The sequence below is a fragment of the Hemicordylus capensis genome, chromosome 2 (genome assembly GCF_027244095.1).
Source record: "Hemicordylus capensis ecotype Gifberg chromosome 2, rHemCap1.1.pri, whole genome shotgun sequence".
Classification (NCBI taxonomy): Eukaryota; Metazoa; Chordata; class Lepidosauria; order Squamata; family Cordylidae; genus Hemicordylus; species Hemicordylus capensis.
In genome coordinates, this window is record NC_069658.1 from 135,646,493 (window position 1) to 135,663,377 (window position 16,885).

General features: G+C 45.9%; 1 protein-coding gene across 1 annotated transcript in view; it reads left to right on the plus strand.

The window, feature by feature from the left end:
* The first annotated feature begins 812 nt into the window (after positions 1-812).
* LOC128346462 (uncharacterized) overlaps positions 813-16,885 on the plus strand; it is a 91,197-nt gene continuing 75,124 nt past the window's right edge. The window contains exon 1 of the mRNA XM_053299820.1: positions 813-1,540. Within this exon, the coding sequence (XP_053155795.1) occupies positions 1,192-1,540 (349 nt within the window). The 5' untranslated portion in view covers positions 813-1,191. The remainder of the gene's footprint in view (positions 1,541-16,885) is intronic.

Here is a 16,885-nt window from a genome sequence, read left to right on the forward strand (position 1 = left end):
ACTTCAAAAATTCTCAAAAAATCACCCCTTTGTCCAAACCCCCTGAAATTGGGGTGGTAGCCTCCACCCATTAGGCACTACCACCCCACCCCACTATTCTGCCCCAGGCCCCACTTTCTGCCCCAATCTGCCCCAAAGACATGAAAATTTCAGAAATTTACCAAAAATCAGCCCTTTGCCCAATCCCCCTGAAATTGGGATGGTCACCTGCACCCATTAGGCACTACCGCCCCACCCCACTCCTTTTGTCCAGATCCCATGCTATGCCCCCGAACTACCCCAAAGTCACTAAAAATTCAAAAATTCACCAAAAATCAGGACGTTGCCCAATCCCCCTGAAATTGGGGTGGTAGACTCTACCCATTGGGCACTACCACCCCACCCCAAAATTTTGCCCCTGGTCCCCTTTTTACCCCCGAATCGATTCGGATTTGGATTAAATCCGAATCTGAACCGAATCAAGGGTGATTCGGGTGACCCAGATTTGGGCACAAAACAGAACAGGGGTGATTCGGTTCGGGTCTGAGCCGAATCACCCGAAAACCCAAATTGCACACCCCTACCTACGACGCAGATACGGTAACTACGTGCGCACGCAGTTGTTTGCGTAGTTACCGTTGCTGCATACGTGCACGCCACGTATGCGAAGAACACCTTGAAGAGACATGGAAGCAGTTACCTTGCGCAGAACACCCGCAAGAGACACGGACGCTTTAATTTTGCAAGTTCATGTATGTTTAATTTTGCAAGTTAATGTTCCTTTAAGTTTTTCAGGTAGAAAAAAAAAGCTTCTCCTTTTAGACTCTATACCCACCCCAGTCTACTACAGTTCTCTTTCCATCACACATAGAGTACGCAAATAAGCTTCTCTCTTCTCTTTCTCATGCATATGTCTTGGGAGCAAGTAGCATTTGTCCATATTTTCCATGATGGTAGAACAGAATACTCAAACCAGTTTCAAATAAGCAATTCATTGTACATCAGCTATTCCTTATACAGGAAGCTCTTATTATCTGCTGACTCCATATCTTCATTTTTGCCTATATTCACAATTGGGTCTTAGATACCCAGTTTCATTATCTGCAGGTAGAAAAATAGGTGAGGTGGGGGAGGGGGTTGTCTAAAACCCCTTTTGCTTCTTGGGGAAACACCTCAGCGATCTGCCTTTAGCTGAATGTAGTCTAGAGAGAGATGCTTCTTTTACCGCGTTCTTTAGTGGCAACACACACGCACACACTTGGCAAGGTTTGTCAGCAAAGTTTGCCCTCAACGTGGCTGTCTGTCTGTGGAGCTGTCGGGAGAGCCCAGGAGGAAAGCGAAGGGCGGGCTGGGCTCCAGCAAGGCTTTTCCTTCCCCTCAGACTGCAGTGCTAGCTGGGAAGGGAATTGCAAGCAACCCTCGGTCGCCGTTGCGTCTGGTCTTCTCCCAGCACGTCAGGCAGCCGCGAGAGGGGATTACTATAGCAGGCTGGAGGAAGGAGGTGTGCCGTGTGACTTCCCGCTCTGGGGTCAGCCCAGCAGCTTCTGCCGCGACAAGAGCGGTCAGTATTGTTGCCTCTCTCCTTTTGCAAAGGCTGCAGTTCGGCGGCGCTGGCTGGGGGGTGGGGAGGGCGACGCACGCGCCTTGCGCGTGCACGGGGAGCCAGGGGGTGGCTAGGAAGACTGAGCAGCAGCAGCGGCGGGGATGGGGATGGGGAGGGACGGGACGGGACGGGACTGAGGATTGTGGTTGAGGGGGAGCGGAGAGGCGCGCGTGTGTTGCCAGAGAATTATCTCTGAGGTGTTGTGTGTAGGAGAATGTGTGCATCTGCGAGGAAAGGAGCTTGCGAAGTGTATTGTGTAGGAGAGAACTCTGCCTGTGTGAAAGAGAGAGCTCTGTAAGTGTGTGTGTTGTAAAAGTGAATTGTGCATCTGGGTGTACCTTAGGGTCGTTGCTGCGTATGCGCATGCTATGCATGCGCAGAACCCCTGCAAGAGACACGGACGCAGGTACCTTAGGGTTTTATTATATAGGATTACTAAAAATCTCCCCTCATTTCTGAAGTTACATAGAAGCATTCCCTGCCCAAGCTGTTACTTTGCATGTAGGCCATTAAAACAAAAAACCAAAAACCTGTGCTTATTCTCCACCAGAAATATCAGGTCCAAAATATTGTTCTCAAAATATCAGAATCAAGACACCAATATTGAATGGACATGAACTAGGACATGACATGGAGATGAACTAGGAGTTGGATGAAGAGGATATCTCCCATTCTGTACCTTTATTCTTCTTCTGGTTCACCCTGACTTGTGTTCAACATGTCCTGTATTTCAGTTTAATTAGAATAAATTCTCAAATTGATTTCAGAATGGTGCATGGATATCTTGATAAAACATGGCAAAAATCTAATCTGACACCTGCCCTTAGTGTCCTTGGCCCACTCTTTTCAGCATTTTTCCATGCACCACGAAGCTCCACCCTTTTCTTTTTTCTTTTTAATTTTACATTTGCTACTGTGGTGCCATCTTGGTTTTCCTACAGTGCCCTAGAATGCTGCTACATTGGGAGTTTTGTGGGGAAATAAAGTCCAGAAGTCAGCAAGAACTCCACTTCCTTCATCACTGCCCCTACCACCACAGAAACAATAACACTAAATTAAAAAAAAAACATAAAGAAGGGGAAGCTGCCTGGTGCTAAAGGGAGCACTAGAAAACAACGAGAAGGCAAGATACACCCACTGCTACTAGCTTATCAACCTTAGAAGGTCTCACCCATGTAGAAAGGGAGGACACTTTGTTGAGCAATACCTCAAACTAGCTGAACCTGCACAGAGCATCTGTGCAGTAGTTTACTTACTTTTTGGGGTTTAGTTGGGAGACTGCGATTGGTTGTTTCTTCCATTTCCTCTGTATATCTGATGTTCTTCTGCAGTTCTTTCTTTGCATCAGTACACTTTGTTCTAGGTTTTCTTGTTTTGTTAGGTGGCGGGGGCAGGTGCATCAAGTCTTTGCATAGGGTTTTTTTTTGTCATTGCTGGTCCATTGAAGTTGGTGTTTTTTTTCTTATAGCTGATTTTGGCTTGGGTTTTTCTGTGTCTTAGCTTGTTAGTGTATAGCCAGTGAGGCCTTGTTTGGCTGCTCTTCCTTTTGTTGTTCTGTTTGCCTGATTATTTTGCACTCATTTCTACATTGCTGGGCCCAGTGTCTCTAGTATGTGTGGGTTATTTTAGACTTTTGTGTCAGGCACTAAAAGCATTTTCACAGGGTCTCCCCCCCCCCCCCCCGGGGCAAAGGTGTTGCTCTTTCTGCTTGTTTGATTATTTATGCTGGGTGTTCAGAGGCGTAACTAGGGAAAATAGCACCTAGGGCAAGCACTGAAATTGCGCCCCTGTCCAAACAGGAATGATGGGACTTGTAGTCAACAATATCTGGAAATCCCTGTTAAAAGGAACACTGTACCATCTAGACATGGTTGTTGATCAAAACCTGAAAACATGATCCATCTCTGTAAAAGTCTTAGAACAACAGTCAGGAGTTATGCGAGGATTCCAAGTGTCATTTTCTCTGTCTCATCTCATTCTTTAAAAAACACGACTTTGTCCTAGAGGATCACCTGCCCAATTAGCCACTAGCAAAATAGGGGAAGAAGAAGGTGGTGGTGGGGTGTGTGTGTGTCTATAAACCAGTGAATGATTCCTGCCAGCCTTCGTCTTATGACTGGTGGCTCATGATGGGGTATATGTGCATTCACCACACTAGTGCTTACTTGACACCAAGAGGGAGGAGGATACATTAGTTTGCCACACTAGACAGAGGAATTTGCAACAGGAGCAGACAGCCAAGTTCTGCCAGGGCCAAAACCAGCCCCTGTCAGACTAAGAAATCATTGTAATTTGCCCCTTCCTGTCACAAGTAGTGTGCTGTTCTTTTATTATTGACTCTAACTCTCAGATATCCCAGTCATGGATGGAAAACTCAGGGTCAATTTACAAGAGACACATTTTCTACATGGAAGTTTCTTCTGTGCAGGTGTTGTGCGGAAATCCATGTGTAGTGACCGCCAGGGGCATAGCAAGGTTGGAATGGGCCAAGATAAGATTTTAAAATGGGCCCCCAGCCCCTCAAAGTCTAGGGCCTCCACACACCCCAGGCCCCCAAGGATTTAAGTCTGATATTTCAAAATAAGTATGCTGCCTGGAAATACATTTCACTGAATAGACACATGCACACTTCACAGTATATAGTGATATACATTGAGTACTATATATTTGTGCTACTTTTAATGCCTAGAACACAGTGTAGCAATGCTAATTATTAAAATGGCCCCCTTGCTGCAGATTAGCAAAGTAGACTTTCAACCATGCAGGGTGAGCCTATGTTTGTTTTCTCAGAATTCTGAACAAATTCAGTAAAGTTTGATTCCAGGAGGTTTTTCACACGAGGCTTTTAAAGCCCTTTAACACACATCTCCTCTGGAATGGAGGTGCTGCATTCACATGTTGGCCAGATTTACCCTGAAGTCCCTGCAAGTTATTGGGGAGCAGTTCACACACAAGAGAAATAAAATAAAATAAAAGCACAACACATGCTTCACAGTTCTCACTCAGACCTTCTGGGTTGCAAAACAACTTGAACATAAGTGCATTTATGAATGAATGAATGCAAATAAATAAATATACTTGTTCCAGAAGTGTTTGTAATTTTCTGCCCTGAAACAAGCCACTTATAGGCCTTTTTAGATAGTTTTTGTTTTTAAAGCCAGCACATTTTTCAGTCTGTTTTAAATTAAATAATCAGAGACTTCTCAGTCTCACCCCACCCCCCATATCAAAGCCCTATGGCAAGCAGATTCCTTTAGGGATGGGGGGACCATAAAAAGGAATTCACAGCCTACCTGGCAAAAGCCGTGCTGGATGGTCTGGGCAGAGGGTCTGCTGCTGCAGAGAACTCTGCTTGCTTCTTCCTTCCTGGCTTGCTTGGCCTGCTGAGTACAGGCTTCAGGGAGGCCTACTCGGAGGCGTCTCTGGAAGCTCCGCCCACCCACCGATCAGCTGAGAGGCGGGGAGAGAAGAGCTCTGCAGTTTGCAGGCCTTGCAGATCCTAGGCCTCGCCGATCAGCCGGAGCTGGAGGCAAGTGGCTGAGGGGCCCTGGGGCTGGGCAGGTGGGCAGTGGGGTGGGGGTGGGGGTGGCAGGAACTGGCATGGCGCCCCCACCTCAATGGCGCCTAGGGCACATGCCCTGCCTCCCCCCCCCCAGTTCCGCCTATGTTGGTGTTCTTTGTGATTTAGTCTGTGAATGTATGGTTTTTGTGGCTTTGTTTAGCTGTTCTTCATTTTGTGCCTGTGTCTGTGTTGGTTTTGTGCAGTTCTCTTTGCACAGAACTTCCTTGGAAGTGTGGGGTTGTTTTTATTTTTTGTGGTACATGCACTGTGTGATTGTGCTGGGGTTGTTGTATTTTTCCTGGTCCAAAGGTGTTGGTGTGTTTGTCCTTTTGCTGGTTTAATCTGGCGTTCCTGTGTGTCTTAGTCTGTTTCTTTCTGGTCATTGTCATATATTTCTGTGTAGACGCAGTTTTGGATGTCTTGTGGTGACACAACGGTTAGTGAGTTGAATGATCTGATTCGAGATAGGGCAACATATAATTGTCCATGGCTGAATACTAGATCTTGTAAGTAAAGGCATATTCTGTCAAAGGATTGTCCTTGCGATTTGTTGATGGTCATTGCAAAAGACAATCTTACTGGGAACTGCCTTCTTTTGAATTTGAAAGGAATATTTGATGTCTGAGGGTATAAGTGGGATTCTAGGGATGAGTGCGTTCTCAGTTTTCCGTGTCTGGTATGGCTTTTGCTTCAATAATGTTGGGTTTAGGCATATGATTGAGACGTATTCCATTGCACAGTCTTCTTGTGGGAGCTAAGTTCCTCAGTAGCATGATGATTGCTCCTGGTTTTAGTCGCAATTGGTGTGGTGGTATGACAGTTGGGGTAAGGCTATTCAAGAATTCTTCTGGGTACTCCAGGTGATCTTCTTCATGCTCACTTTCAATGGTGTCTATACTTTCATATATTACTTCCTCTCCTTGCATACGTTCCAGGACACGGTTGTTGATTTCTAGGGACATATGGTATGTTACAGTGAGAACTGCTCTTCCTTTTAAGTTGCTGTGGGGTGACTGTTGTGAAATCTGTGTCCCTATATAATTGTTCTACTGGGGCCTGTTTAGTTGGGTAGCATTTCTTTGGTTAGTGTATTGTTTCTCCGTTCCTGCCGTTGCCTACCGCTAAGAGCCATGTTACAAAGTTTTTCTCATTGTGCAGAGCAATCATGTTTTGTGTGAGTTTTATTACATCAATGTGTTTCCCAAGGTGGTGTTTTTTTAAGCAGCTGGCCACGGTCAGGGATCTTGATCCTCTCACGATGACAGGGAGGATTTGTCGGAAATCACCACCCAGCAAGATGGTTTTGCCTCCAAATGGTTGTGAGCATTTTGTGAGATCTTTGAGGAGTCTGTCTACAGCCAGGAAGACGTGTGCATGTGTCATCGGTGCTTCATCCCAGACTATCAGTTTTGTGTTGGAGAGGTTTTTTGCTGCAATTGTGTTTGGCTTTATATCACAAGTTGAGCTTGCATTCAGGATCAGTGGTATTTTGAAAACTGAGTGTGCAGTTCTACCTCCTGGTAGTAGAGTAGCTGCTATTCTGATTGAAGCAACATATGTAGCATGGTCTCCTTTACCTCGGATAGTGTGTAAAAGTGTTGTATAGACAAATGTTTTCCCTGTTCCTTCGGGTCAATTTAGGAAAATGCAGTGTGGTTTGACATTTTGAGTGTCATATATAGCTTCAAGTACTGTGGTGTACTCTTTGTTGTTCTTTGTTCAGTTTGCCGGTATGTATTTTGGCCTTTTCTTACTCTTCCAGAATGTCAAAGGAGCACTGGTTTTGAACAGCACCTGGTAGATGCAGAACTGGCAAATGAAGGTTTTTAGGACTCAATCCATAAGTTCTAAACTGTGTTTCAATTTCAGCAAGTGCATATTGTGGCCCAGTGGTCTCTGAATACTTAAGGACTAAATCTTCACACAGGGTGTGTTTCTGTTGATTCCAAAGCACAGCTACATTTTCTGCTTCTCCAAAAGCACAGATTATTGCAAAGAGTATTCTTAGGGAATGCAGCATCTGTATCTATTCTGCCTCAGTAAGTGTTTCATGCCAGTTTCTATCTCCTTCTAGAAGTCCTAGTGCTCTGCAGGTTTCTTGGAAACTCTCACAGAGTACCGCTTTGACAGTCCTCAGATTGTCAAATCCAGTGGCACCCTTGGTTCGGGTGAGGAGCATGCACAGAAAGGACCATTCTGAATCTTTGATACTAACTGCTGGCATTCTTCCAATAACTCCTTCCCCTCCACGATGTCACCTGTTCCATTTTGTGTGGATCTTATCGAAGACATAATACTTGGGGATGTTAGTGTAAGTACAGTTGTTTGCTAGTTTGTCTTCTTGATTGAGTGTGAACCAGGCAGTTAGCATGGTTTGTTGGGTAGATGCCATTGCAATGGCCTGCTCTTCTTGGCCTTCATGATAAATCAATTGCTGGTGTTCTAGCAAATGAACTGGTAAGCGGATTATTGTGTGTGACTTTTCTGTCAGGGTGAACTCACTGATTCACCACATTGCCTCTGGGGCACTTACATATCTACCATCCAGAAATGTTGTTATTCCATCATGCTCGAGCACGCCAGTTTAATTTTCTTGTTGTAGCTTGATTGACACAGCATCATGCCCTTTGTACACATATTTGTGGAGGTACTTGACACTCTTGACAGAGGCACATACTTCTACATTGATATGTGCGTTCTATTTTCTCAAGATCCAGGGATTATATGGGATTACCCAGCGATTATCTACATCATATTTTCCAACCCTGACTGGGGCTGTTGTACACCTTCTGTGAAGAGGATATCCACTCACATTCTCCTCTGTGCTATTTTTGAGCTCTTTGGGATAGTTCTTGGAGCATGTTCCATCCTTCATGGAAGGTGCGTATGGGTTTATGGTGCCTCAAGGTCATGAATCATGTGCTTTGTTACAAATTCGTAGAGTTTGGGCCTGGCATCCTTGGATGATATTTCTGCACAGACAAATCTGTCTATATCATCTGTGTTCCAGATTCTGGATTTTGAATCCAAGATCGGCAGGATGTGAGCATGCGGTAGGCCTCACTTCTGGAATTTGATGACATAGATGTATGCAATGACATGCCCAAAAATTTGAAGTTTCAAGATATCATCCAAGAGTGCTGACAATTTCATTTTAAAAACTCAGACGATTATGTCTGGCCTGTGCTCTGGTCTTTGAGTGCCTTGCATGGCGTTTTTTATTTCTGGCCAAGTTGGGTTGCAAGTGAAGGTGACAAACAAATCTGGGCGTCCAAATTTTCTGACTATGGCCATGGCATCTTGATAATTTTGCTGTATATAATTTTGCTGCCTTGGAATGTTGATGGTAATATTAACATTTTCCCCGTTGTCAGGTGTTCGTTCTTTGCGTGAGTTTCAAGTGCATCTAAGAGTCCACGGTATTGCTCTATGCGTAAATCTCATTGATCAAGTCGCAGGTAGTTCAATCGTGCTCCTTCTGTTCTGACATATGTGTCAACAACATATTGCTGGTATAATTTGCCGCTGTTATGTAGGAGACTGAAACCTCTACGTGCAGTGAGGCTATATGCAAAGTATTGCAGCTGTGTGACTTGCACTCACTTAGCTGAACGTCTCTCTTCTCCATTCCAATAATAAAGTAATAATAAAGCAATAACCAGGGACACTTATGCATTAATAGAATTCATGTCATCTGAACAAAAAAAGAAGTCCTGGTATCTGTCATATTTCAGCAATTTAGCTCTCAGTAGTTGCAGAATGTAATTCAATATGGCCATCTTCCTTTTGATATCAAAGAGTAGATGGATAGAATAATTTATAATATGTGGCAACCTTAATAGGAATCTGATTTTCCCCTGTGTTGCTTGAAACTGGAAAGTATTGTTTATACATCAAGAATAAGCAGGATCAACAGCACACTGCATTGATATGGCTGATCAGTGTCTATTCCTTTTTTCCGGAACTATAAATAGAATTTCCATCTTTACCTGGGTGGGAAAATTAGACGGAACATGTCAGTTCCAACTAGAGTTGTAAGTCCCAGCTTACACATCTGGCCAGGTTTACTTCTTTTACTTAACAGAACTTGCCTGCTACGTGATCATTGGTTGGTGCTGTCACAACCAATGAAATCACGCTTGCTAGTATAGCCTCACTATTTTTCTTTTCCAGTGAAGGAATTATATTGTGTTTTTAGAAAAGGTCTATGAATGACTTATCTTGTGCTTCAGAGAAACCACATTTAATTATCCTAATCCTTAAAGCATCCCTATAAGGCAAATTACTATTACTTTGCCAAGTTTTGTTTTGTTGCATCCAAACTTCGTAGAGCTTATATTAGCAATCTAAATATTTTGTAAATTATAAATGTATTAAGTGTTAAGCTGGTCTAAGGACCGTAATACATTAACTACTACTATTACTTTCATTTCAGAAATGTAAACTAAGGCTGAACAATGGCCATTTGTTTCATGAGTGTATCATAGGGTTGTACAAAGAGCCTATTGAGGCACAGGGCACCTGGTTACAATGCCAGTTGATGTGCTATATAGTCCCACCCTGCAACCACAAGTTCAGTGTTTGCTTGAAGAGACAAACACTGTACCTGGAAAGATAATCTTCCAGCAATTAGGCACAACCAGTGATTACACTACACATTGTTACTGGATGCCTGAATAGGGTTATAGTTGTAAAATGTTGTACCATGAGAGTCTAGATTTACCCTGAGGCTGTTCTCGCGAGTAGCCAAGACTGGGCTAGGGCAGTCAAGCCCAGGCTTGGCTGCTCATGGGAACTTGTGGGAGCCGACCTCCTTTTCATGGTGCCTTGGTGGCAAACCCGCCTAGGGAGCCCGCCTCCCAAATGAGGCTAAGGGAGCGAGCACTCCCTTAGCCCCATTTCCCTGACCATATGCAGCACCGGCTGTGTTTAGTCAGTGCTGTAATGCTGATGGGCACCCACCTGCCACCGTGGGGATCCCCACGATGCACCGCACACTCACAGGGTACATTGTGGGGTTTCCGGGGGCCAGGACCCAAACCTCTGCGCTGCCTAGGGCAACTGGTGACCATGCACCCAGCAAGGACTGAACAATTGTCTGAAGGGAAGGTACGTTTCAACAGCCTTCCCTGCCGCCCAGTAGCCCTTTCACAGAATCCTGAGAAAGGGTCCCCTGTACACAATAAATGACTGTGCAAGGACTGTGAAGTTTTTAGGGTTTGCAGGGAATATTTTTAAAGGGAGCATCCTTATGTTGGATAGGTTCACGGCTTATGATGTTATATATTTAGGTTTATATTTGGAAGAATAACCTGCCTCATCTTGCTGAGTTCTGGAGCAGACAGAGGATTTAGCCATGCAAGAAAACTCAGTCAAAATGCATCGGGGAAAATGTGTACATGAAGGTGTGTGTGTTTGTGTGTGTGTGTATGCGCGCCCTGCAGAATAAACAGTTAGACTGAAACCTTTTTCAAATATTATCAAATATTAGAGTTGGAAGGGACCTTGGAGGTCTTCTAGTCCAACCGCCTGCTCACTGCAGGAAACTGCTATAGCATTCCTGAAACAGATCTGTATGCATGTACAGTTATTCAAACACAATCTTCTCCAGTGAAGGAGAGCTTACTACTGCACAAGGCAGTCAAGGCAGTCTGTTCCAAGAGTGTCCTCCCTTATGCATTTGAGGAGTTCCCCCTGCCCCATTTTACTGAACTCTTCACCATACCTAATAACCCATATCCCCCCTGAATAAATGGTCTTCCTCCCCTCTCACCAAATTTTTAGGGATTTGCTCCTTGAGCTTTCCATCTGTCTGCACCCCTGGACTGTTCTAGTGTCGATCAGCTCTTACAGTTAGGAAATTCTTCCTAATGTCTAGCCTGAATCTGTCTCCTTATAATTTCAACCCACTGTTTCTAGTTCTGTCCTCTAGAGCAACAGAGAACATCCATTGTTGCTTCTTCTATGTGGCAGCCCTTCAGATACCTGAAGACTGCAAAATATGAAGTGTAGGTTATTTGTGTATTTAATTTTTTTTGGTATATTTTAATATTGAATTGTATTCTTTATGAAACAATTAAGACATCCAGCCAGAACATCCAGCCCGTGCTGTGTGTACCAGTGATCTCAGAAAGATTTGGGCAAATTAAATTGCATGAATGCATGCACTCAGAGGAGAACCAGGCATCCATCTGGGGCTTTCTTTTCTCTGCAGCAGCCACCACTGTCAAAGAGACAAGTCTTTCTTAAACCTACAAGCAGCTTGTTTCTTTGGCATTAGGAACTGCTTCAGCAGGAACAAAAAGGAAAAAGAATCTCGTAGTGAGCATAGTTCATGAATCCCTGTTTCCATTTTGGATCTCAGCCCAAGAGTTCTGATGATAATAAAGTATCAGAGTTTGTCATAGGTCACTCTGCCAATTTCTGAACATCTGTAATTAAAATGGTATGCATACTTGCATAACAGATACAGAATAATTTGTATTCTGTCCATCTTTCCATATACATGTCTATTTTGTAATGAGTTCAGAGGAACAGCTGTTGCTTAAGCTTTGGTTTGTTGCTTCAGCTGTGTGTAGTAGAATACTTCTGGGTTTTACAAGTGTATGAACACTGTGGAATACATGCATGGTTAAGTAGTAAAGAGTCCTTGTGGATAAGTATCTTACCTTTTTGGCACCATTACGCTGGCAAAGATAAAATTACCTAAAACTTGTTCTGATCTCCTTCAAAGTAATTTATAATGAAAACTCATTAAGTTAGTCATGAGCATGATTAGCCAAAGAAAGTTAATCATGATTAAGTGCACCACTGAAATCAATGAGAGAAGTTAATAATGACTAACCCATCAATTTCAGTGAGACTTAGCCCTGACTAACTTTCTTTGGATACAACCTTTACATTTAAATGAGAAAAGTAAGCACATCCTATAACATCTCTCATTGTAATCAATGGAGCTTAGTACTTCAGGTCAGACACTGAGCAGATGCAGCTTTCCTAATGACTTGCTACACATGCAAAAAACACTCTGTTAATCCAGGCCATACAGTTATTTGGCCTCCTACTATCAGGTGAAATCACTGACACATCAGGTCAATACAGTTAAACCTAATACAATTCAGACGACAACTGTAGGTAAGGATATGCGAGCTGGCTCAAGGTCGAGCAGGCTTGCACTCAAACTGGCCTGGCTCGAGGGCTCACCTGGGCCTGATTCAGCTCAGGGGCTGGTTTGGTTTTTTTTTTTTTTAAACAAAGACAATGGTGGAATTGCCACCATTGTGGGGCTTCAGTGGTGCTGCCGCAGCTGCAGGGGTTCTCCAGAGGTTCCCCCTTCCCCTCAAATGGCAAGTGTGCATGTATAGTAGCTCCAAAATGGCCACTGCCAGCGCAGAGAGGACTGGAACAGGCTGAAAACGGCCCGAACCATTTGAGACTGGGGAAGGCTGGCGAGGGGAGGGGGAACCTCTGCATCCTGAGCAGAACCCTCCCAAAGCCCCACAATGGTGGTAAGTCCACCATGTTTTTAAAAAAGTTTCCCCCCACACTGAGCCGGGTCCGAACATGTTTGGACACAAGCTGGACCAGGCCCAGCTCGAGTGTGCACAAAACCAGACTGGAATCAGTTCAGTTTGAGTCCAGTTCTACTCAAACCGAACCAGATTTTCCAGTTTTGTGCACATCCTGCACTGCAGGTAAACATTAGGGGCAGGTTCTGTCTTCATACCCTGGGTGGGGATAGGGATGTGCCCAAACTGGTACAGCACCTCCTTAGGGAAACACCGAACCAGCTTGGGTGCCTACATCCAAACCAGTTTGGTGGGATGGGGATTGGTACCTCTAAAAAGCAGGTAAGTAGGCCCTTACCTGCTCTTCCACCCCCCGCCACTTTTCTGGGCATGGCACTCACTTTTCAAAAGGCCATGTGCGCACATGGCCACTGAACATGCCATGTCATTACTAACATGGCCAATTCAGGCACATCCTTATTTGGGGGCTTCCCAGAGGTATGGCCGCCCACTAGCAGGGGAGGGGAAGTGGGCAGGGAGGTGGTGTGGCTGTGGTCTATAAGAACAATATCTCCCTTGCCAGGATCCCTGTGGAAGTGTCTGACCATATTGAATGTGTGTACTTAAGTCTGGGGACCAGGGATAGACTGGGACTTTTGTTGGTGTACCGATCGCCCCGCTGCTCAACAGAGTCCCTAACTGAGCTGATAGACTTGGTCTCGGGCTTGGCGCCAGCATCCCAGGCTTGTGGTGCTGGGGGACTTCAGTGTTCACTTTGGGACCAATTTGTCCAGGGCAGCTCAGGAGTTCAGCCATGACAACTATGAGCCTATCCCAGGTGGCACGGCACATTGCCTTGACAATTTTTTGGTGGTTGGGCCAGCTGCCTCAGGGCAATGTTCATTCCTACTCAGTTCCTTTATGGATCTGTGCAAGGGCCTTGGGGTACTTTTGGCGATAGAAAAAATGGAGGATCCAATGGTGTGGCTCACTTATCTGGGCATTGAGATAGATTCTGTGGCAGCCTGTGCCAGGTTGCCGGCTGACAAGCTGCAGGTGTTGAGGTCCATAATAAAAGACTGTGTGTCAGTAGTGAAAGTTTCCTTTAGACCGCTTCAGAGTTTTCTAGGACATCTTTACTTCGCCTGCAGAGTGATTGCGCCTGGCAGGGCTTTCCTGCGGTGCCTCTGATATGCCACTATCGGGCTTAGGGCCCTGCACCACAGGCTCCGGGTCTCAGCACAGATGTGGAAGGACCTCCGGGTGTGGGATGGTTTCTTAGACCCTTTTAATGGGCTTTGCTTCTGGCGTTTTGAGTGTCTCTTGGAGGCTGAACTTCAGGTTCACTCAGACGCAGCAGGTGGCTCCGGTTTGGGGGTTTATTTTAGGAGGTGTTGGTGCACTAAGCAATGGCCTGTGGAATGGGTAGAGAAAAGTTTCACCAGGGACTTTGCCTTTCCAGGGACCTTACCTTAAAAAATTGGATTCCCCTCCATTGTGGTAGCAGTGCTAGGGGTGTGAACGAACCTGTTTGGAGGCCCTTTTACAGGCCTCCAAACAGGTTCAAACACTGTGTGGGTTCAAGTTTCGAAGGCAGGGGGGTCTCGTTTTAAGGGAGGGGGAGGGTTCACACCCTTCCCCATGCTCCCTCCCCGCCGGTGCTCGGTTTTGGTAAAAGCCTTTGGGCAGGCAGTGTACCTCCCTGCCGCCCCTTCCTCCTCTTCGGCCGGAAGTGACAGGAAGTATTGGGCGCATGCACGTCATGATCGCACACACACACGTCTGATGTGTGTGATTGCACGCACACCTGATACTTGCAGCCACTTCCGGCCAAAGAGGAGGAAGGGGCGGCAGGGAGGTACACTGCCACCCCGAAGGCTTTTACCAAAACCGAGCACCAGCTGGGAAAAAACGGGGGAGGGGTAAGTGCACCCTTCCCTACCCGTAAAGCAAGAACCCCCCACCCCCTCGAGCCACCCCCGCCCGGTACTGTGCAAGAACATCCCTAAGCAGTGCACATATGGGTCCCTTCCTTTGCCAATTCCACAGTTAGGTTTTGGTGTGATATCCAGGCCACTGTCCAGGTCATCAATGCTCAAATGTCCAAGTCCACTAGGTTTTAGTGCAGTCATTTGTTTTACAATGTCTGAGGCGCAGTATACTTTTCATTGCAAGACACGTCCATGGGTTGCTTAATGGTTTAGCCGGTGCGCTTTCTCATTCACAGGAGATGCATGTTTGCATGCCAGCCCCAGGGGTGAGGCAGGACCCAGACAGAATGCCACCGTGGTTATGGAGCCTTGGCGAGTAGAAGCCCAGTCGGTTGTGTGGGCATTGCTTGCTCCAAGCACCAGGACCGTGTACAGCAGGAAGATTAGGGCCTTCCAGTCATTCAGGGTGGGGTCATAGGTGTTTCACTTGTCCAGGTTGAACATCTTATGTAGTATCTGGTGCACTTGCATTCCACTGACCTTTCCTCCAATTTTTTGGCCGGGCATTTGGCAGCCCTGGTGTTCTATTCTAAGGCTCAAGGCCTTGAGGATTCCACCCAGGATTTCTGCATACGGCAGATGGTGGAAGGCTGGTTGCGGGAGTGCCTTCCTCAGCAAGATTCCAAACAGCCAATCACTCCTGAGATGCTGGACTCTGTTTTGGGTTTCAATAAGGTACTGTGCTCATCTCCTTATGAGATGGCATTGTTTTCTGCAGTAGCCATTGTCATGTTTTTTTGGTGCCATTCGGGCCTCTGAACCTTTGCCTAGAGGAAAGGCATGCCCTTCAGACAGGGTGATACAGCAGTCATCAGTGCTGCTACATCCTAATAAAGTTTGTATTAAGTTGCAATACTCTAAGACTAACCAAAGGGGTAGGGGCCAAACAGTTTTGCTGTACAGGTCCACGTTGTCCACTTTGTGCCCCATATAGGCTTTAGAGCACTGCCTTGCACTATTGGGTGATAGGCAAGGTTGCCTTTTCAAGCATGGTGATGGTGCTCTCTTGATGCAGTATCGGTTCTGGGCTGTGGTCAGACAGGCTTTGGAATGGAGAGGTTGGCGCCTCAGGGCTTTCTGTCTTCATTCTTTCAGGATTGGAGCTGCATCTGAGGCTGCGAAGCTGGCTTTCCCTGAAGGAGCTGTCATGTGGATTGGGCGATGGTGATCTCAGGCTTACATGTATAAGCATTACATGTGCTTGTAATTGGTTAATGCTGTTATTCTTTTTCTGACTGGTCCCAGGATGCCCTGTCAAAAGGCCAGGGTTATCATTGTGGGCCATTCAGTAGTTTTATGGGCTCACAAGAGGGCATGGGAGACAGAATTTGGGACCCAGCTCAGGATGAGCTAGTGGGCTTCTATCTGTTGGATCAGTAGGAGGGGCATGGTGCTCCAGCAACTCTTGCCGACAGTGTTGAATTTTTTGGAGGCCAATTTGCCTCCTGATATTCCATTTGGGTGGGAATGATTTAGTTCATAGGACAAGGTTAGCCATTCCCATCAGGTTAGGAGGGATCTTGAGACCATTCGCAGGTGGGTGCTGGGGGTGGTGTTTGTTTGGTCTGATTTGCTGCAGTGAAGGGTGTGGTGGGGAGTTCAGTTTCCAGGCAGGATAGTCTAAAATCAACAAATATGTGGGCCAGGGTGGGGTGTTTATCCCTCACCTTAAAATTGTAGCATCACATCCTGAGCTGTTTTAGGCGGATGGTGCACATTTGACCCCCTGTGGTTCTGATATATTTTTAGCAGATTTGCAGAGAGGATTGGTGGCAGTCTTGAGGGATGGTGGGTGGTGAAGGGGTCAAGCTAGGCTAACCACTTCTCATGGCAGGTACAGTGTGGTTTCTTGGACAATTGAGTTCTAGTGAGCACCTTTCAGGCACGCATTTGGTGTAAGGAGAAGTCATTGCCAGTCCCTAGAGGCTTCCTGACTCAGGGAATGCTGACTGAAGGCTTACTTCAACCTGCTAAAGGAATCAAGGCTTTTTGGCATGGGGATTGTGAATCCTACAGCAGGTGCCTGCACATTAGCTGGGCTAAGATGGGCAGCAGGTGGCCTTAGGCCTGATGCTGCTTAGAGTGGAGGTGTCTTGCCCTAGATGTTATGCCTGTTGGCTCCCATGTAAGCAGCGAGTCTTCTGGACTGCACTGCTGCGGGGTGGAGCACCAATCCTCTCTCGTTTCATTCTCATTTAATAAAGTTGTGGTCCTATTTTTAATCCATATTTATGTCTCTTGT